This window comes from Corticium candelabrum, chromosome 20, assembly GCF_963422355.1.
Source record: "Corticium candelabrum chromosome 20, ooCorCand1.1, whole genome shotgun sequence".
Classification (NCBI taxonomy): domain Eukaryota; kingdom Metazoa; phylum Porifera; class Homoscleromorpha; order Homosclerophorida; family Plakinidae; genus Corticium; species Corticium candelabrum.
In genome coordinates, this window is record NC_085104.1 from 4,573,554 (window position 1) to 4,594,454 (window position 20,901).

The 20,901-nt window shown below is 45.5% G+C and overlaps 2 protein-coding genes and 1 long non-coding RNA gene across 4 annotated transcripts; 1 reads left to right on the top strand and 2 right to left on the bottom strand.

Annotated features, from left to right (window-relative positions):
- Window positions 1-1,060: 1,060 nt before the first annotated feature.
- Window positions 1,061-6,484, bottom strand: LOC134195902 (coadhesin-like). Of its 2 annotated transcripts, XM_062664997.1 has the most exons (8): window positions 6,425-6,484; window positions 6,312-6,362; window positions 2,977-3,105; window positions 2,680-2,910; window positions 2,396-2,611; window positions 2,143-2,334; window positions 1,922-2,083; window positions 1,061-1,846 (listed from the first exon to the last, which is right to left on the bottom strand). In XM_062664997.1, the coding sequence occupies exons 3-8, from the start codon at window positions 3,005-3,007 to the stop codon at window positions 1,278-1,280; spliced, it is 1,401 nt and encodes a 466-aa protein (XP_062520981.1). In that variant the 5' UTR covers window positions 3,008-3,105; window positions 6,312-6,362; window positions 6,425-6,484; the 3' UTR covers window positions 1,061-1,277. The 2 variants fall into 2 exon arrangements, with proteins under 2 accessions (XP_062520981.1, XP_062520980.1); XM_062664996.1 differs by lacking the exons at window positions 6,312-6,362; window positions 6,425-6,484 and adding an exon at window positions 3,468-3,567.
- A 216-nt stretch (window positions 6,485-6,700) lies between these two features.
- LOC134195310 (uncharacterized) lies at window positions 6,701-7,213 on the top strand. Its single transcript, XR_009972359.1, has 3 exons — window positions 6,701-6,852; window positions 6,901-7,026; window positions 7,105-7,213. It is a non-coding gene; the product is annotated as an uncharacterized LOC134195310 (long non-coding RNA).
- Window positions 7,214-11,496: 4,283 nt separating this feature from the next.
- Window positions 11,497-20,845, bottom strand: LOC134195807 (coadhesin-like). Its single transcript, XM_062664891.1, has 7 exons — window positions 20,670-20,845; window positions 14,383-14,514; window positions 14,093-14,320; window positions 12,996-13,217; window positions 12,741-12,932; window positions 12,328-12,489; window positions 11,497-12,266 (listed from the first exon to the last, which is right to left on the bottom strand). The coding sequence occupies exons 1-7, from the start codon at window positions 20,737-20,739 to the stop codon at window positions 11,680-11,682; spliced, it is 1,593 nt and encodes a 530-aa protein (XP_062520875.1). The 5' UTR covers window positions 20,740-20,845; the 3' UTR covers window positions 11,497-11,679.
- Window positions 20,846-20,901: the final 56 nt, after the last annotated feature.

The window sequence follows — 20,901 nt, forward strand, 5'->3', positions numbered from 1 at the left end:
TGGCGAGTCGTTGTGAGCCGGTCCTACAGCCGCGGTGACACCGTGTTACTATCCCTAGCGCTTCCACGCGCCTCGGGTACCTACTTGCAGCAGTAAATTTTTAAACATTTTAACTTCTCTGCCACTGCATGCATAGGTTAAACTAAAGGGAAGACGATGCCGGAATATACGCGTCAGCACTAGACATGCAATTACAGCACTGTCATAGATGAATGGAACTCTGTCGATAGCCTGGTTCACAATAGGTGCCGTTCAGCTGAGCGGCAACAAGCGGTACGCCGCTCATCAGAAATGAACGGCGACGGCGAATTCTGAACAAATAGCCGCGCGGCAAAACACCGCACGCTCCGAGTGCCAGCGGCACGCCGCAGGGATAGCATCTCTGCGGCAAACCGCTCGCTGCCCTGAAGTCTGACCAATCGTAGCCTCTAGCATGAAATCAGGTGGTTACGCGTATCGAGGCTATCCTTTGCTTGAAGTATTGTATCGCAACAGCCAACAGGTACAGGGTCCTGTAGGGTACTGTACAGTTCTAGAGTGGCTCAATCTGCAATGTGAACAAAATTGCTCTGCTCCGTAACTACCTTTCCAAAATATAGGGTGTACCTAGTAACGTTTGTTGAGCATTTTTAGGCGAAGAACTGACAACAAAGTCAAATACTAGAACATACCATCAGCGCAATTGGTATCTTTATACGGGTACTTATGCTTCGAGAGCCAGACAAAAGGACACACCGCAGCCAATGAGATCGCGGCGCGGTAGTGTAGTGCACGCTCGCTCGGTAGAACGTGCCAATCAGCAGTTTGCCGCACCGCGTCGTAGAGGCGTGCGGATTATATTGTATAGTAGTGTACGCGGAACACCGCCGCATCTCGATCACGCTAGTACAGTGTATACAAGAAAGAGTCTGTCACAACTTGGAATTCTAAAAACTCGGTCTGTAATTAACTCTGTATCTCTGTTTCAATTCGCTGTATCTAACCTGTTGAGTAACTATCAAACCGTCTAGTCTCTTTGCACAGTAAGCAGGCCAAACGGGTACCATGGATGTATGCAAAGTTATTACTAAATGATTCCTTCTCGTTTTATTCTCACGCTGAAATCGTCAGTCTATGACAAGTTCCCAAGAGTCATGCAAAATATGCTGCCGCATTGACGTAGTTTATTGCAATTGTCATGCATAAGATAAGTCAACACCCCCTCCTCCAGTTTTCTTTGTTAACTTAACTAACTGTACCGTGATCGTGTACTTCTTCTTGGTCTCACGCAGTTAATGTCATTCCATATCACGGTATGTATCATCCTTACGCTTGGAGAGACGACGTCGACGGTTGTGACGAATCCTTCTTGCAGATCTCCGTTTTCGAACAATCACAGGACGCAATCCAGACCCACTGCCAGACTCGGACTTAGTCGGATTCTCAGTCCCTAATTCGCCTGAACCTAGAGTGAGCCGATTTTTTCCACTTCCACTGACAGTTCCACTGGAATCCGTAGGGTCACTAGTATGGTCACTACCTCTCATCGGTTCACAGTCAGAGTACGGAACCACTCCAAAACCAGATACGCTACCGAAACTAGATGCGGAACCGGATGCGGAACCGGATGCGGAACCGACTGCTGAACCAGCACTAGACGAGACAATCTCACCGGGCATTGAAACATTGCTGCCAACACCACTGCCAGACGACGAGCTATCGTCTCTGCAACATTCTTGATCGGATTTCACATAAACTTTCAATGGGGGACAACAGATGTTGTAGTCAGCTTCAGACTCGCCAGAACTGGAATAGACAGAGCTACCCGCGCTGCCACTACCACTACCTTCCATATCGCAAATAGACGCTACAGGAAGACACCGCGCGGCGTTGCATTAGACTCACTTAATTAATAGTCATATCAATTAACAATTGGACTTACGGCATTCGGTTTCCTGACAGAGTCGGTATTCGCGAGATAATCCAGGACAGATTCGGCCTCCAAACAGCGGAGGGTTACACGTTCGACGACGCCAACGCTCTCCAATACCACATCTTTTGTCGCAGTTTGTCCATTCCGACCAGTCATTCCACGTACCATCACCTAGAGAAGCTCTGGGTGATTAAACACTTACTTAATTTATCAAAAACATTACGACGTACTTGAACAGTATTTTTCATCGCCACACACGCCTTTTTCTTGGTGTGGTTCTTGGCAGTAATCTCCGCCGTGCTCAGGTACGGGACATTTACACGAACGTCTACGTCGATGCCTTCCGTCTGGTTCGCTTCCATACACTGTACAGTTCTTTGAACACGTAGACCATTCACCCCACTCACAGAATCCGCCGTTTACTGCACAAACATATAACATATAAGCGTTTACATATATAACTTAAATGCATCTGTAAGATACCAGGACAGTGCGCTACCGTGCACTTGGTAAATTCTATGTGAGTGTCTTCGCATTTTGCTCCTCCGTGTTTAGGGGCGGGATCATCACACGCTCTCGTTCGATTCGATCGACCGTTCAGTCCTTTCTGATGCACTGCCGTGTTTCCGTCAGAAGAACATTTGGTGTAATAAGCATCACATCGGCCCCACTCCGACCAAACACCCCAACTACCGTGTACTAAAGATTAAATAATTAATTAACTAAGCGTTTTGTCGACCAACATTGAGACAACTCTAGAGTCTTACCTGGACAAAATGGAAAGCCTCCACTCTTGTCTCCGTTGCCAGATTCGGGTATGCATTCTGATACACTTTCACGCAACGATTTTTTGCCTTTGCACTTTTCTAGTACACAATCACGAAATCTGGTTTTCTCTCCTCTTTTCTTTTCCTTGTATCTCGAATCGTATCCTTCCTCGTAACAACAAGTCGCCCAGTCCGTCCATTCCGACCAGAGGTAAGGTGGTGGAGTGGCACCTGCAGCCGACAGACACATCACTCTACACACCAGACATACTACACGCCACCAAATCCCTTTTCTACCTTCACAATCTTTGCATTCCCTTTTTTTCATGAAGCCTCCACCACCACCTTTATTACAGCATTTTTTGAAGTTCCAATTTGTGCTCAGAATCTTTCCGTGACAGCCAGCATACGTATAGCACACAGCATCTGAAACACAATCAGTAATATTAATAAATTATTTGACTTGCTAGAAACTTATTCTTAAATTATCGAATAACCAGCTATGGTTATACAGCATGCCAAGATGGTGTGTAAACACTAGCAATCAACACTGACTTATTACTGTACACTAGCGCTACAATAGTAATCATGCACATTGCATGGCTCCCTTCACTAGAGCCCGCAGCAAAAGGAGCTAGTGATCCACTGCAGCAAACAATAAAACGGTGTTTGCAGTATCTGTTCACCACTCTAACGCAAACAATCTGGCACTTTCTGCTCCATTTCTAGCCTTGTTGTTTAGGCTGTTAGTCTGCAGACGGCAGCTCTTTCCAACCTGCAGTACTTACCTGATTCATGTGCGACCAGCAGGAAGATTACTGTGGTTGCAAAGCAGCACACAAATACAGTACTTGCCATCTCTACTGCTCAGCTGATGATATGGTGTTGAAACTAGCGCGAAGCACGTAGGAGTGGCCACAAACACGTGATCCATTGTTAAAACCCAGCTCACAAACAGAACGTTCTAGGCCAAGTAGACCGTTATACAAGATGCATTGTTACAATGCATTATATTTGTTACAAACGTCAACAAACTAAGCCATTCAGCAGCCAACAGACAGAATGGCTCTATAGTGTAACATGTTAGTCAGAAATCACACCATTGTGGAAGAAAGAGATGTGTTTTATTAAGGTGGAACATAAATTATTAATTTATATATATATATATATATATATATATATACATATATACCTAGTAAAGGTACCCATTCTTCACCCAGGCTATATCAAGCTGACAGCTACAACAGACTAGGTGTGCATAATATTACTTCCTTCTACCTGCTGCATGTTCTGCTTTCCATCGAGACTTGACATTAATTGTCGCTGTACAGAAAGCAACACAATGACTGTAGTACACAGTATTCGGTATCTGACCCTCTCTGAACATGTTCTGTGGCATTTAAAATAGCCGGTTTTGAAAGGGTTTGCGTAGGTGATCCATCGACAGACAGACAGAGAAACACAAACACACAAATTGCAATTTAGTGATTTGGATAGAGGACATTTTCGGTTTTGCCTTCAGATGCATGAGTAAAGAGAACCATTGGGCTTTCCAATTCACGAGCATCCCACGTACAGATGGAAGCAATGTGAATCCAAATTCATGCCGACTACTTCCAGTGATTGCCCCTGTGCTTTATTAATCGACATTGCAAAGTAGGTATGAACAGGAAACTGCAGCCTCAGAAACTGGAAGGGCAAGCCATATAAAATGAGAGAAATTTTTGGTACAAACATGTCTTTGTTCGTAGCTTGCCCAGTCAGTATTACCACCTCCAAGACATGATCTATGATTTTTATAACAAGGTTTGCCCCAATTAGTGGTGTTCCATTACATAGTTACAGCGTATCCAAGTTTCAGAAAAGTATGATTGGGCAGCCAACGTTTAGTCTGAGATTATGTAGTACATGGCATGCCTAGAGGTTCTAAAGCATTCAGAAACTCAATTTGGATACTGCGCAGCCCCTGATGTGTTATTGGCTGTGTCAATACACTTAAATTAAAGCCATCTCTTGGCAATTCGTTTTGCGGTGCAAGAATAGCATGTTCAGACAGTCACTTGTGTTTTAATCAAGGTTCAGGAAAAGTTTCTGCGAAAATCCTCAAGACTTGGCACTAACTACTTGACCAAAGCCATGTGGTATGTATATCAGACCTTCGTCATCAACTGACAGTTATCCATTTCCAACTGATATAAGCAGTGATGCAATGCCCTCTGCAGTGGTGTCTCCTTGCAAATGTACTCGCATGTTGCTTGACAGAGCCTTCGTTTGGATATAATGCCAAAGGAAAAAGATATGAGGCAGGCAGAATGCTCATCAGCTGGAGTACAGCATGGACCAACAGGCAAAGTTTGACGAAAATCGCCTACAAGGAAGACACAGACACCAAAAATGTACTTGTTGCTTTGTGATGTCCTTGAGAGTACAATCCAGAGCCTCAAATGCCAATGTGTGCGCATGGTACATTCATCCCAAACAATCAATTAGCTCTGTTTCAAGACATTTGCTACATCACTGCTTCTACTAATTTTAGAGATTGATGTTTCCATGTGAGCCAGGCTTAATGAAAGCTTGAAAGCAGAATGATCAGTCCTGCCCCACAGAATACTAGTAGCTATATGCCGAGGATCTGCTACAGCAACAGCAATTTTTCCAATTTTCCTCACTTTGGCTAAGGAGAGACAGAGAGGACAAGACGTGTACCAGTGCCACGAGGTGCCTCAAGGAATGTGATTCCACCTGGGGCACGTTCGTTTATTCTATTCGAGCCATTCCGGAATGAGAATACAAGAGAATAATTGTTCGAAAACTATTCCCGAATGGCCGGTTGACTATTCCAATGAAACCACTCTGTCGACCGGTTTAGTTTGTTGTTTGGTTTACTACAGGTGTGAGAATGAAAGGAATACCCTGTTTGTTTTAACCAAACCGCAAACCATACATGCGCAACGCTACACTGTCAAATGGCATGACTCTTTGAATGGCAAGAAAGTCAGCCTAACTTGTATTCTACGACTAATTATTCACCTGGCTAGTATTTCCACATCCTAGAATCACAGCGACAATGGTAGCAGTAGCGGAGGAAGAAATAATTTGTTCAGCGTCCATCTTGCGCAAATACACCTTATCCCGGATGCTTCGGGAAATAACCCGCCACAATCTGGAATGGATGAATACGACTTTGTTGTGTTCGAATTAGAATGGGTTGGCATGACTTCAACCGCGTATTCCAGAATAGTGGGAATAGAATAAACGAATGCACTCCTAATTTACCTTGCACGTTTTGTAGAATGAATTGATAGGCTACAGAATGGTCCGACACTAACGTGGACTCCTTAGTTGATATGTGCTTGCCAGTTCCTCTTGATGTATCTTGTTTCTCGTACCACATCGCGTACCTGGTTAGTGTTCTCGCCAGGATATTTATGACGTCATGTATAAATAATAACATCACTTCCGGTTTGCTAGTTTGATCAATTAGCATCAGTGCCTACTAATAAACGCCTCCTGCCATGTGTAACCTACTACTATTTACTAGAACCAAACGTCACCCCTACAATATGCAGCTCTTTACACGACTTAATTAAATATTTAGCCACACCCACGAATAAGAAATGAGCAACGCCCACCTGCCTTTTTGCCATCTCAATCCGCAACAGCCGCCGCCTCTGACCTGTTTCCTGCAACAACAGCAACGTCTTCGAAGTGACGACGTCCAACGAGACAGTCAAAATACGGCTACCTTCGTTTGCCTGTTTAGGTATGCGCGTCGACTAGCTGCCACGTTCGCTAGACCTGTTCTCTGCGACAGCAACATCTTTGAAGTGACGACGTCCAACGGTAATATCGAAATAACTGCGACTTTAGACGTCTACCCTTTGCAACCGTTTACTGCAGCGTTTTTACTGTACAGTACAATACTAAAGCATAGAAATTACCTGTGTGGGCGTGTTAGTACCCGTATGTAACATCAGCGTACAGTATACTCTGATTGCTGGCTAGGAAGGAAGACCGATACTTTTCAAAGTAAGGATTGTGAGACATATGGTGGCAAGTTGGCATTTATTGACTAAAGCAAACTGGGACCCCGAACTTATCAAGCCATTATCGACTGTCCTCTGGACTGTGTCAATACAACCATGGAGTCAAAGGGATACCCTTCTTAGATTAGTATGTCTCGCTGCATTTTGGGTGCGTTAGGGTTATTACCGACTTTAGATATGTACCTGTGTATTAGACCGGGAATCGTCTGAACAACTCGTGGCCCAATCTCTGCTTCTGTGGCTGGCTTCTGCAGGAAGATACTAGGCCTTATATCTTTCTTTCAGCAAGTTTTAGTATTTGGTGAGAGTTTCCTTTCTAGACGTCTAGGAGTTGCCGTGTACATGTTAGCTGTTACCATCAAAATCTGTACATAATTAGGTTAATTAAAGGAGCACTTCACCGGTCCGCGCAACTCTGACTCCACCCTCGGCCGCTAAACGTTTCTGGTCACACAATGACATGAAGTTGGGAAGTTAATTTGGTTCTAGTTCAGAGCAAACTTGATAGCGCAGCATTACAGGTTAGAAAACAAAACGTACGAGACGGTTTTCATCCAATAAGTGTAGATTTCGTTTCACCGCTTCGTGCAGACTTTGATATTTGCTTATGGTAATTAGGCAATAGTAAAACGTGCTTTCGCATCACGGATTCACCTTCAATCGACGGCGAAAAGCACATACGGCGATAGCTCCGCTGTAGAACGAAGCACTTGGTGTCTGATTGTGCGCGGAGACACACATTTCCGTGTGTTTTTCGCATCACGCTAGCCCTTTTGTACTGTAGTATCCATGGCCTCTATGCGTAGAAAGAAACACGGAGGAAAGCGCAGAGACCGAGCGATTGCAAGTCCTTCAAGGCTAACCATGTAGAGTCTACAATGTACGAACGACTGCATGAGTCGCTTATGACTGTACCTTGATTTATTTCACTGTCAGAGTCGCCCGAAGCGTCTATACCCATCTCTTGTGTGCACTAATAATTAGTAGTTAGCCTCGGAAAGCAAGACCAAACAATGCACCGCTCAACACAGAAAGCAAGCGCTTAGTCCGCAGCCCAAGGCCTTAACGTTCCTTTAATATAGTTTATTATACTTTAGATCCGCATACATGTGTAGACAAATAGTTATCTATCAGGCTGTACGAACAGCCAAATGAGAGGTGTGTTCAGGCTGCTAGGATTCTTTCCTAGCTATCTAGATGTCATGGGCAAAGCGTGGATAAGGACAATCCGTGGATTTCTAGTTTTCCGGGTAATTTGAGAGTTAGGGTTATAGGATTAGGATTAGAGTTACGGGTTAGGGTTAGGGTTAGGTATGCATGTGTAAATGCCGTCTTGCACACGTAGTTACTTTATTCCAACGCAACAACGCCAAGGCGTACACAACGCAACTACTACTAGACCGCCACCTCACCGCCGGGAACTCTCGCTTCCAAACCCCATATATCAGTATCCTTACACTACTCCCGGTTCACGAAAGAGGCACGTCCTCGTGTCATCAGCGTCCAAATTACCAGTAAAATACTAAGTTCAGTTCTGTCGTTTTCTTCCCCTTCTTGCTGGCCCAGGAATCTCAGGAATCTCCACGGGCACGCGCATACTCTCTCCACGGGCACGCGCATACTCTCTCCACGGGCACGCGCATACTCTCTCCACATTCAGCCATCCGGAAGGCTCGTCTGGTCTTCCTACTGGTCTTACTTCTCCATTGTTTGAATCACACGGTATGGTCGTCGAAGACGGTTTTTTCCTTACCATTAACTTCCTCCCGTACAAACACTCTAGCTGTCTCCTACCTGAAAAATGTGTTTCCGTGATCGGTCATATTGTTTCTTATATTGCTCTTGCGCATCCTTGATTCTCATCTGCGAGTTTCTTAGCAGAAAACTCTAACAACATGTCCACTTTGTAGTCAGTCATTTATTTCCACTTGACCAGGCCGAGGTTGTGCATCATGACCATAGAGCAAAAACAACTCTCCTCTAGACTGATGAGGCTTGACTCGGTAGGCGAACAAAAGGTACGGTAGGTATCGGTCCCACTTGGGTCTGTAAAACGAATCATGCTTCGTGATCGTAGTCCGCTCCTCTATCCGATAAAAAATCATTGAGTACCCCATGTCGGCATAAGACGTGCTCCACTAACAGGTTGGCGATGGTTTCTGCAGTATGTTCGGCGGTAGCGAAGACCTCCGGCCACTTCGTATATAGCTATAGTCTACAATTGCAACAACATACCGGTTTCCTTGAGATGTCTGTGGAAGTGTCAGCACATCAACACCGACGCAATGGAAGGTTCCTCCAACTGGTGTGGGCTTGAGCGGAGGTCGGCCTTTCTTCCCAGAACCTGATCTAGAAACGGACGATCTAAATAAATGACCGGCATTGTCGACGAATGTCACTTCGGATACCATTCCACCAATATCTTCGTGATAACATTTTAAAAGTCCCTTCTCGGCGAAGTGTCCTGAGAACCGTCCGCTCTGTGCTTCAGCAAGCAATATCGGCCATGTTGTTTCTCGGGAACAACCACTCACTCGGTACGGAGGTCGACGTTCTACGCAAGAGATTGCATCATCGATCAAGTCGAGGTTTGGACGAGACAATACGATCCTTCTCGTCAGACCCTCGGGAAGTATTTATTACATCGGAACAGTACGGATCCTGTCGCTGTACTTGAGCGATCTAGGACAGGGCTTTGCTTACATCATTCAAGACGTCTTCTTTCATCTCCGCATCCCCTCTGTCGTCTACATTGACCACGGATATTGGGCCAACAGGCTCCAGGGTCGCTCTCGACAAGGCGTCAGCGTCTCCATTCTTGCAGTCTGGTCTGTACCGAAATCTCCGGTGAGATCTCCTGTAAAACCACCCCATCGGGCTAGTTTTCCTGAAGGGTTATTTGCACTTAATTTTAGTAAGTAAAGACTTCAATGCAGAATGATCAGTATCACTACCTCGTGTCCCAAGAGATAGGGTCGAAAGTACTTGGTAGCCCAGAAGACTCAGAGCTTCCATTTCCGTTACTCCGTAGTCGTTCGGTGACAAATTCCGGCTGGCGTATACGCAACAGGATGTAATTTCCTGTCCGCTCTAGAACCGCCCTAGACCACTCCCACTAGCGTCAGTCTTCAGTAAAACTTCCTGTCGAAGTTAGGGTAGGCTAACATGGGTGCCGTCACTAACTTCTCCTTCAAGCATCGGAATGCCTCTTGACATGGTGTCGACCACTCAAACCTTGCCTCTTTCCGCAACAGCGCGCGAAGAGGTTGAGCCAGCGTCAAAAACCCCTGAATAAATTTGCGGTAGTAGGAGGCCAGTCCTAAAAATGATTGCAATTTCTTGAGATCCGTTGGTACAGGATATTGACAAATAGTTTTGGTCTTTGCCGGGTCAGGCATCAGACCGTCAGCTGAAATCACGTGCCTCAAAAACCGCACTTTCCGACGCGCGAATAAGTACTTCTTGGGCTATATAGAGAAGACTCGTCTTTAGACATTAAAAATGCTGCCCCAGACTTATTGAAAAGACGATAATGTTGTTTAAGTATACCCCGTAGCAGTCTTCCATTCCTTCTAGCACAACCTGCATCACTCGTTGGAAGATAGCCGGGGCGTTGCATAAGCCAAACGGCATCATCGTAAACTCGTATAGTCCCTTGTGGGTCACTAAAGCAGTCTTTTCTCGCGATTCCGTTTACATTGGAACTTGCCAATATCTAGAGGCTTCGTCTAAACAGCTGAACACCGTGGCACCACCCAAACGGTCTAGTAAGTCGTCAAAGGGAATACATCTCTGCGAGCCACGGCGTTAAGTCTTTTGTAATCTACACAAAAAACGGTAGTTGCCGTCCCGTGGTTCCCAGTGTCAAACTTGTGTTGAACCAATTCGGTTCAGTGCAAAAATAGCATGGTGTTTGGACACCCAGTCTCTCACCTGCTCCTGTGCTTCTACGGGTAGATCGCTCTCTCAGAAATCCGGTCTCTTCTTCATCTTCAGCTCGTCACCTTCAACGGCTGATATGGCGCACACCTTCTCTTCATCAGTTGGCAACGCAGGAAGACTACCAGAGCTTGACGTTGGTCCCTCCGTTGTGGGTCAAAGACCGCCAACACGCTGCCGGGACTTCTCACTCCCAAACCCCGTATATCAGTATCCTTGCACATATATCCTCCGCGCTTAGGCCAACCACACGTGTGAAACCACGACCTATACACACGTGACAGCTAGGGCACGTGGTGTAAGCAACCTAGCGCGGAGGAGAACTGGGCACGAGTCTAGATGATAACCAACACTATACAGCAGAGGGTGTGAAAATCTACAAAGATCTCTCTATACAAACTGTACGTGACCTGGCTACACCCCCTCTGGCTCTCCAATCATCAAACGCATTTTTAGATACTTTCTGCTATAATCTCTACCTATAAAGGCGACCTGTCTGTCTGTCTGTCTGTCTATCTGTCTGTCCTGCCTGTCTGTCATTAATATCAAACAGTGTCTGCAAATCAATAATTTGTGTGATTAAACTATTACCCGGGCGAAGCCGGGCATTGAAGCTCGTGGTTTATATTGGGATCCATGTTTTTACGAGCAATCCATGGATTGTACAATCACGCTTTGCGCACAATGTATTGTATAGCTTCAACATGTGTATTTTGTAAACGCTGTGTTCGCCTTGATCTAGAGCACTGGCCGACGTAAAAATGTGAAACATATATATATATCTTCTGTTCTAATAGTTTGCATGCTGTAAACGATATCATGAGAAACAAGCTTCAATAACGCAATACTTTACTTAAATTCGACAATCTTCACTACTACACAGATACTGCACTAGCATACACATGTACAGATCATGCAGTTAGGCATTTCATTGCATTTGTAAGACGAATTACCACATACAAGATAAATTTCAAGTCTGTGCAACATAAACCTTCTTGCGCACAACATTGCAACATCATTCCATATCAAAATATGTATCATCTCTGTTCTTAGAGGAATGACGTCGACGAGTGTGATGTGCTTTTTTTGTCGACCGCCGCTTTCGCCGGTTGTCACCCGATGCAACAGGTAACTCTGAATCTGTGGTAGGCGGCTTGGTAGCTTTCACGGATGACCCGGATCCGGAATGCTCCAAAGATGTCCCGGATGCGATTGTGTCAATTGTGTCAGTGGGCGAGGTTCCACTACCACTCGGAATACTAGTGTCAATATACCCCAAATAGGACATCGATTCACAGTCATAGTACAAATCGTCATCCCGTTCACATCCACCCGATCCACTTCCCGATCCACTTCCCGATCCACATCCACTTGTGGAGCCAGACGTAGAACCAACAGCAGAACTAGCACTGCTGATTGTCTCGTTACCGTCATCGCCAGACGCTGACGTGTCGTCGATATATTCTCTGCAACACTCCTGGCTTTTTTTGATGTAAACTTTCAGTGGGGGACAGCAGATGTTGTAGTCGGGTTCAGCAGAACCGGACTCGTCGCCACTCGAGCTTCCACTGTAAGCACTACTTTCCAATTCGCATATAGACGCTAAAAAATACCGTTGAATTAAATGTTTATCTGTCCAGTACTTGATAATGTTTTGGCTTACGGCATTCTTTGTCCTGGCAGAGGCGGTACTCTCGGGATAGTCCATGACAGAGTTGGCCTCCAAAAAGCGGCGGGTCACAGTCTCGTCTACGCGATTGCTCCCCAATGCCGCAGCCTTTGTCGCACTCTGACCACTCTGACCATTCAGTCCACACACCGTCAACTGTAGGAAACCATCGAAACATCAATTGTTTATCAACACAATTATGGCGACGCGTGAAATGCTAGGTATAGTGCAGGCCAGTCACGTGATGTACAACCAACTAGACGACCTGCTGCTAGCAGTGAGGCAACATGTGACTAGGTAAATGTCCCGCATGCTTAATATGGTCGACATGAACAAGCTGCATAGCTATGGCACGCGGGAGGGTTTGCACTGTAGTGTGTCTTCATTATTTTAGATATACGACATACGTGGACAGTATTTTCTGTCGCCGCACACATCATCTTCTTTTGGCGGTCCGTCGCAGTAATTTCCTTCATATTCGGGAATCGGACACTCGCACACACGTCTACGCCGTCGCGTTCCGTCGGGATTGTTTCCATACACTGTACAGTTCTTTGAGCACGCAGACCAACTAGCCCACTCACAGAAACCTCCATTCACTGTACCAACATACAAACGCGTCCTGAACATATCCAGTTATTCGAAACAGATTCTACAGATACCTGGGCAGTGCGCTACTGTACACTGCTGAGTGATTTCCATTGGACCCTCGCACTTTGCTCCTCCATGTTTAGGGGCGGGACTGTTGCACTCCCTTGATCGTGTCTCTAATCCATGTACTCCTTTCTGAGTTTTGGCCACACTTCCGTCCGAAGAGCATTTTTCTTCATTGTCCAGGGCGTCGCATCGCCCCCATTCCGACCATTCGCCCCATCCACCGTGAACTACAATTAAAAGCAAATTACCAAATTTATGAATAACTGACTTATTACTGACGTGTGAAACACTGAAGTCCACACCAGAATTAGAGACGTGGGAAAATTCCCGGATATCAGCTATCCTGTGTCCTAGAGAGTTGATTTCAACACTAATCGAAAGCTCATGGCAAGGCGATGACGATTAGCTAAATATGAATTGTCATTGGTCCTTTCTTACACTAATAATAGCCGCTTCCTGTCTAGACAGGTGAGTGGAGACCGCCTTCAATTCAAGCTTAAGAGCATTCACGGGCTTCAAAGCATACCACGCACGTGATGAAGTAATTAGCTTCAGTCAGAGTCAACATTCTCATCATTTCCTTCACAGCCGTAGATCTCTTCGCTGTCTGAAGTTGAATCGTCATCTCGGCCTACCTGTCTAATGATTCCCTTTATGGCTAGACAGGCCCGGGTCCAGATGGGGATTCAGGGGGTTACAACCCCCTCTTTTCCAATAGGCGTGGTTCAATAATTTCATATAATTTCATTAGAAAAGAGAAAATTATTTAATGGTTTAAATAACTGCTACCAGGTCAACCCCCTCTTTCAAAAATTCCTGGATCCTGGCCTGCTAGAGCAACAAGTAATCAGAGGCAATTAGTGACCCCTCCTCTAACCACTCTCTAGGCATCTAAATACTTCACCACAATTCCCACATTGTCTCTAATTTGGTATGGACTTTAGGTATAGTAGTGCATGCCCGTACGACCAACCCGGCTCGGCTCAACGACCTGCCACAACCACGTAACATGTGACCAAATAAATGTCCAGTACGTCTAATATAGTGGACGTAAATCAAGTTGCATAGCGAAGAGTTTACACTGTTGACCAAATTAACATACCGGCACAAAACTTGTATCCACCGCTGTCTCCATTCCCGTTTGAAGATGTACAGTCTTTTACAACTTCACGCTCCGATCCCTTGCCCGGACAATTGCCATATCTACAATCACGGTGTCTGACCTTCTGTCCTTGCTTTGTTTCAGTGTATCTTGAATCGTATCCATCTTCGTAACAGCATGTCGCCCATTCTGTCCAGTCTGACCAGATGTACGCTGGTGGGGTGGCACCTATAGTGAACACATCATTCTAAGGATAGGAAAATGACATGATTCTAGCAATAGACCTGTACCTTCACAATTTTTGCAGGCGCTTCCTCTTCTGAAGCCTCCTCCACTGTTAGCGCAGCATTTTTTTAGGTTCTTGCTGTTCTTATCAATAATGTTTCCGAGACATCCCGCATACTGGTAACATTGCCCCGCATCTGCAAAACATTTGCTTTTGCTAGACTACGTATTACAAGTTTTAGTATTAGTTAATTATGATTTCATTGACAATTTATTTTGTGTGTGGTGCGACAGCTCAGTTGGTTAGAGAGTCATCTTACAGAGTGTTTACATCCTGGACCTTGAAGGGTCGCTGGAGCCGTGACCTCTGAGAGGCACCTCCCGACATTTAGTATCTTTTAGGTGAGTGTGTGTGTGTGTGTGTGTGTGTGTGTGTGTGTGTGTGTGTGTGTGAGTGTGTGAGTGTGTGCACGCGCGCGTGCTGAGTAGACAAAGGTAGCAACATGTTGTTGGAAAAGTCTAAACTGTCGACTAAGTAAGCTCATTGAACAATGTATGGTAGTCAGTTAGACTTTCCAGATGAGAGACATTTTTACTCTACTAAACCTAGCTCCTCTGCTTTTGAGAGCGTTAGACTATGGTCACGTGACTCAGGCCTGTGTGTTTTCCGTATACACATTGCTGTTCTCACTCTAGAAGGCGCACAGATAGTATCTAGACTAAGCCTATAGCGTGATCTAAAAGGTGGATATCAAAAGACTAACCACGCAGTTCTTCATGTCACTAGGCAGCTAGCAGTAGGGTAGATCTACGTTCCTTGTCTTATATATGGCGTAGACAGACGTACTGTAATCAAATATAGAGAACTTTCTTCAAAGAGACTGGCAGCCAGATGACCGCAGGTTCTAACGCACGTTACAGGTGTAGCACTCTGGTAGTGTCTGGGTGGGTGGGTGGGTGGCCCACCATGGCCCACCTACATGGGGTCCTAGGTCTCCCCAATCTTTGTAGGCATGTTTCCCTCAGGCGTGATCAGGCCCCCAAACTCAAAGACCACCCTATGCCTGTGCACGTGTACAGGCGTGATTATGACGTTTACGTGGATTGCATTTTCCTAGCGTGAAATGGGTCAATGCGCATTGAATGCGCATCCAATTCACATCTGCTGCAAAGTAGATTGAAAGCGGTTTGATGCGCTTCATGTGTGAAAAGGCCTCTAGTCTACATGACTCTGGAAAGCACATCGTCGAGATACAAATTTTAGGCTAGAGCCCAAAGTAGCTAGCTGTTTCTGCCTCGCTGAACAGCTCAGCGTGCCACTCTCGCAGTAAAGTAGAACTAGCTATGGTTACCGGTATCTAGAGCCCAGTTCACAATAGCACGCTGACCATGACCATGAGGATGAGGATGACGCTAGCATGAGCGTCATATTGTGAACATGTCAACGTCGACGACGATCGTCCAGCGTTCGTCCAGCGTTCGTCCAGCGTTCTTGACGCTGGAGTTGACTCAAGTTCAACTCTAGCGTCGATTCCGGAAGTGTAACAACGTAACCGGAAAACACGTGATTACTTTCTACAAATCAAAGAACAGTCCTATTAAATCCCGGATTTAGCATGGAGGGTCTACTAATCGACAGCGTGCGGAGTTATCCGTGTCTTTGGCACATGCATTTAAAAGAATACAAAGACCTGCCTGCCGCCTTCGTTGAAAGATTGGTCTGACCCACATTTGCCATTGTTGAGATTCTCTAGCTCTACTCGACAAATGAGAACTAGAAGAATTACAAGTTCTTCGTCCATCTATGATACACACGTGGTACGTGTCACGATAACATACGTGCGCTCAACGCCGAGTATCCAGACAGGTGCTGACCAACGTCTCATGACGCTCACGGAAAAATATTGTGAATGGTACAACGTCATCGCTAGCGTCAGCGTCAGTGTCAACGTCCAGCGTCAACGTCGTATTGTGAACTAGGCTTAATAGTGTTTTGTACTGCTAAAAACCAAGAAAATCTTTAGCTTTGGCGTTGTTGTCGTAGTAACTCACTCACTGGCTCTCTTAGCTAGATAACATAGACTAATTACAGCACGCGCAACTTCAAGCCAGCGTTCCATCATCACTCAATTCCCTTAGTGAATTAATAAATACAACAATTCTATTAGTCTAGCTTACTGACGGTATATTCACCGTTCTCGTCTACTAGAACAGGGTATATTTGACAATAAACCAATTACGTACACATAACAGTAAACTTAAAAGCCAGGATTTCAACTTAATTTACTAGACAGTTTGCAGGGGAGAAGCTCCTTTGGATTGGAGGGGGAGAAATTTTGTAACAGCTAGACTGCCGCCATTTGATTTTAACTGACTAGGGTTGGTTTGTCTTTGTTTAGTCTGTGACAAAAGTAGCCAGAGCAGCATGCACACAAATCATCACGACAGTGTATTTATTGAGCGATATGGATCTAGTCAACGGCAACACCTTCCATTCTTAGTTCTACTTGCAAGCAAATGCAACAAAACTTCCAACGTATTTTCTGTAATCATCGTTCACTGAAACGTACCGTTTCCATAGCGTCCAGTATTGGAGAGGCAAGATTCCCCAACCCCGATGTTTGGACAGTCGCCCCTCCTGCCTCCCATTCCGCCGCCCCTGGTTGTATAGTTGCAGTACTACAGTACTAGTAGTAGACGATAATATCAGAGCAGCTAACAATTAAAGCAGCAGTCAAGTTCTTATCAGAGCAGCAATTACCTATCCTAGAGGATGTCGTGCAAGACAATTCAGCAACACCATCATGAGTTCTCAGTTATCCGTTTTTGAACGCAGTCCCTAACACATCATAAATGTAGGTATCCGAGTTGTAATTGAGCACACCAAAAGAGAGCATTGTACCTCTTCTCTGCCTAGAGTGAGATTGAAAACTGTGCGAAGCCTTATATACCCGTTCATGGGACAAACGCAGCGTTCACTGGACAGTAGCGTTTACATTGCACATACGCATCCTTCAGCCTAGTTACTTATATATCGCTAATCAACAACTCTTTACCTACAAATCGTGTTGTTACCCTGCATGTCAGCCAAGATCTGTATGAGTTACTGTCGGTCAAACGCCCGTGGTAACGGCCCCAATCGTCGGACACCCATTTTCTTGCCTTCCTACCTTCTCAGCAACAGCTCTAGGTTTCAAATAACTGCAGTTGATTAAATTCAGCTATTTGAAACGCCGCAGAACGCAGAGCACTTGCCTAGAGTGCTTGATGGCAATTCTGAGCCATTTCTCCTACAACCACGCCCCCACTAGGACGTGTAAAAGATGTCGCTTGAACGAACTAGCCATTCAACAAAGAAGACGACAACCGAAACCGATGAGAGGGCAGGATTGAAGTGCTAAAACGCTCTTTTACCCTTTGCAAAGAAAGTCGATCGCTGCGTAGCGCGCGTTGACAAGGACTTGACGTAATCTAATTCAACTTTACCTAGGAGAAGCAGGGGTGAAGATTCTAGCTGATAGTAAACAAAGTTCCTGCATTCAGTACAGCTGGTTGTACCAACGATGACGTGCTGCACTTCTTGACGGTGCAAGGTCAGGCAAAGGTAGATATCAAACTGAGATAGAAACACCTGAACAGTTCTTAGTCAGAGCCAAGTAACAATTTAGGGGCCTTGAAAGGAAAGCACGGGCTGTTCCTGTGCGAGTTGGGAGAATGTGCCCACCACAAAGCTCGAACATGGATGACGTGAATCGCCTGCTACATCCGGTGCATCAAGCCTGTGCAGTTGCGCTGCAAGACACTCAGGAGCTCAAATTCTTACGCTGGGAAGACTAGACAGTACCTGAGGGCTAGTAGATGCCAAGAGAGTGAGCTTTTCAGCAGAGAAAATTCAGCAGTTTCCGCTAATAACCGTTGCTGAGTCAAATAAAGGTCAAACGAATTGGGGGCCGTACGATATTTCCTTCCAACTCTCTCTCATGACATTATTACCTGCAAACTGGTGCTGCAAAGAAAAAAAGACTGTCCGACGAAAGGGGCGTTACCTCGATTCAATGAGCGTGCGCTATCTCTCCTGGAGAGTAGCAAACGGAGACTGTGATAGTGTTGTTGTGTTAGCTAGTCACCTATAAACCTATCTCAGGTGCGAAGTTGCAGAATGGCCTTTGCGTTTTCATGGGGGAGGTAGTTTCCGGTGAATGATGGTGGTGTCCGATGACCAGGGTCGCAGAGAAGGATCACGTTTACCGTCCTAGCATAACCGTTTCAAGCCTTTGGAAGTCCCACGTCTGGAATCACAGTCTTTACTAATCCTTCTTACTGTGGCCTCTAGCAAAGCTCAGTCTTACTTCGTTTACTTCTTGCATGGCTGTCCGATGATTGATGGTGTCCGATAACAGGGGCGTCGCTCTACATAGACTAAAGTGCGTTCACGAATTAGAGCGACTGGTGGAATGTAGGGTACACCCTAAGGCGTGGCGTAGTGCTGTATAAACGGATGTTACGTTGTCACAGAAGGCAATTAGCATCTATGTTTCAGAGCGTTTGGTGTCAATGACAAACTAGGTAACTATATTGTTACGTGAAAGTGTACGTATGAACGTGTTGCCTCTGGCTGCCTCGCTGGCTTGAAACGCGGTTTGCTTCATGATGCAATGATATACTAAAAATTGCACTTTTGCTATAACCCATGACAACAGACCTGGATGTTTCTATGCGCTCACTGGTTGTATGTGTCAGTTGCCTCTTCTAGGAACAGCTTTAAGTACCAGATACATACACTCATTCACTTCTGGCTCAGAGAAGCGTCTGGAAACCACGAGAACTTGACTAATTTGACCATACCAGAACCAAACTGACCAGCCATTTAGTGCATTCTTGAGCGTTGATGACATCCATTTGAGGACTTTGACCTACAGTTATGCTGCACAGCACAACACAGGGATTGGTGGGTTTACGATGGAAAACATCAAGCGTCTGTGTAGAGAAGGTCTAGCAAACGTTACTGTGGAAAAGTGGGCAAACTGCGTGAGGCACGTACGTGAGAAGGTGGAGAAGCATTACAGGACAATACACGGTGTGTTAGACGACGTTGTAGAGCAGATGGTCATTGAATTCGAAGTTGATCCTGAATCAGAAGATTCGTCGTCGTCTGAAACTGAAAGTTCCAAGGATGAAGAGTAGAAACGGACCTAGACGCACTCTTTCCTAGCTAGCTGACACCCCAACTGGGAAGTTTACTGTGTTGGGTTACTGTTAACAGCCTGCTAGCTATAACAATTATGTACTTAGCTTTACGCAATTAACCCTAATCCCGCCTTAGTCCCGCCTTTCTCCACCCCCTAATACATTAAAATACAGGAAATTGCTCTACTAACTTCAGCTACGTCTCTGTAGCCCAACAGTGAGTGTAATTAGATCCGGCAAGTGAAGAGCTTTCGATTGATACCAATATCCGCCCGGAGGACAACATCTTTGTCGCGCAAATGGCCAGTCTCTCTATTGCGTGAACGCACTTTTAGTGCTGCATTTGTAGTAGGGTAATCCGGGGCGACTCCGTGAATATCTAACCCTGTTCGAGCGTGAAGCGTCGTACCTCCAGTTTAGGGTTTGAATCTCTTCTACTATTAGTAAACTACTTGACGTAGGATTATGAGTTCCATAGCAAGTCAATTGCTACTTGAATGGACATCCGGGACGGCGAAGCTACAAGCAACAAAAACGCCTCCTACACCGCACAGCAACTTCCTAGGGTACAGCGAAAGATCTAATAGGTATGCCTTATTTGTCACTACCACAATAGATGCAGTAAAGAAACGTACTCAAGCAAGCAATAGTTACAACCATTCGTAAGTCGTAAGTTGCCAGAACCAAACTCTGTCACGAAGTTGCCCCACCCACAAGATTAGTAGCGTCGACGAAAGTCCCGAATTATCTCAAGAACGATTAAGATTTCAGAGATGGTCACCCACGTGCTGATTGGCAGAAGGCTACTGCTCCATGCGGTAGTAAGATCAAGCGACTACAACACTCCTACGTAGCAATATACGGGCGTGTATCAAATTACTCACGGAGTTACCCCGGTTTACCCTAGTAGTGTTGCATTTATCAAATACACCAAGTCTTTCAGTAGTAGGCGAGAAAGGTGAATCGCGTTTACACCGTAGTAGGACATAGTACCCATGCAAAGTAACGGCTGCGGCTCAGTGGCTCAGTAGCCTACTCTAGTAGGTTAATTAATAAATTAAGTCTGCTCGCCACTCTACTCTTAGCTATAGCAAACTAGCCGACACACTCAAAATTGTCTATTGCAGTCCTTCTTAATTAACCATACAAGTGCAATTCCAGTTACCTGATTCATGTAGAAACAGCAAAAAGACTGCTGTGACCGCAAAGCAGCACAATACTCTAGCACTCGCCATCTCTCAAACTCAATGCCCACTCTTGCAGCGACGCCTCTACACGCAGCACAGGGAACAGGACAACGAACAATGACCTGCAAGCCGCAACGCAACCGTTGAAATGACTCGAGAGTGTGTGTGTGCATACCGGTTCTATTCCGCACAATGAACACACGGGTTCAC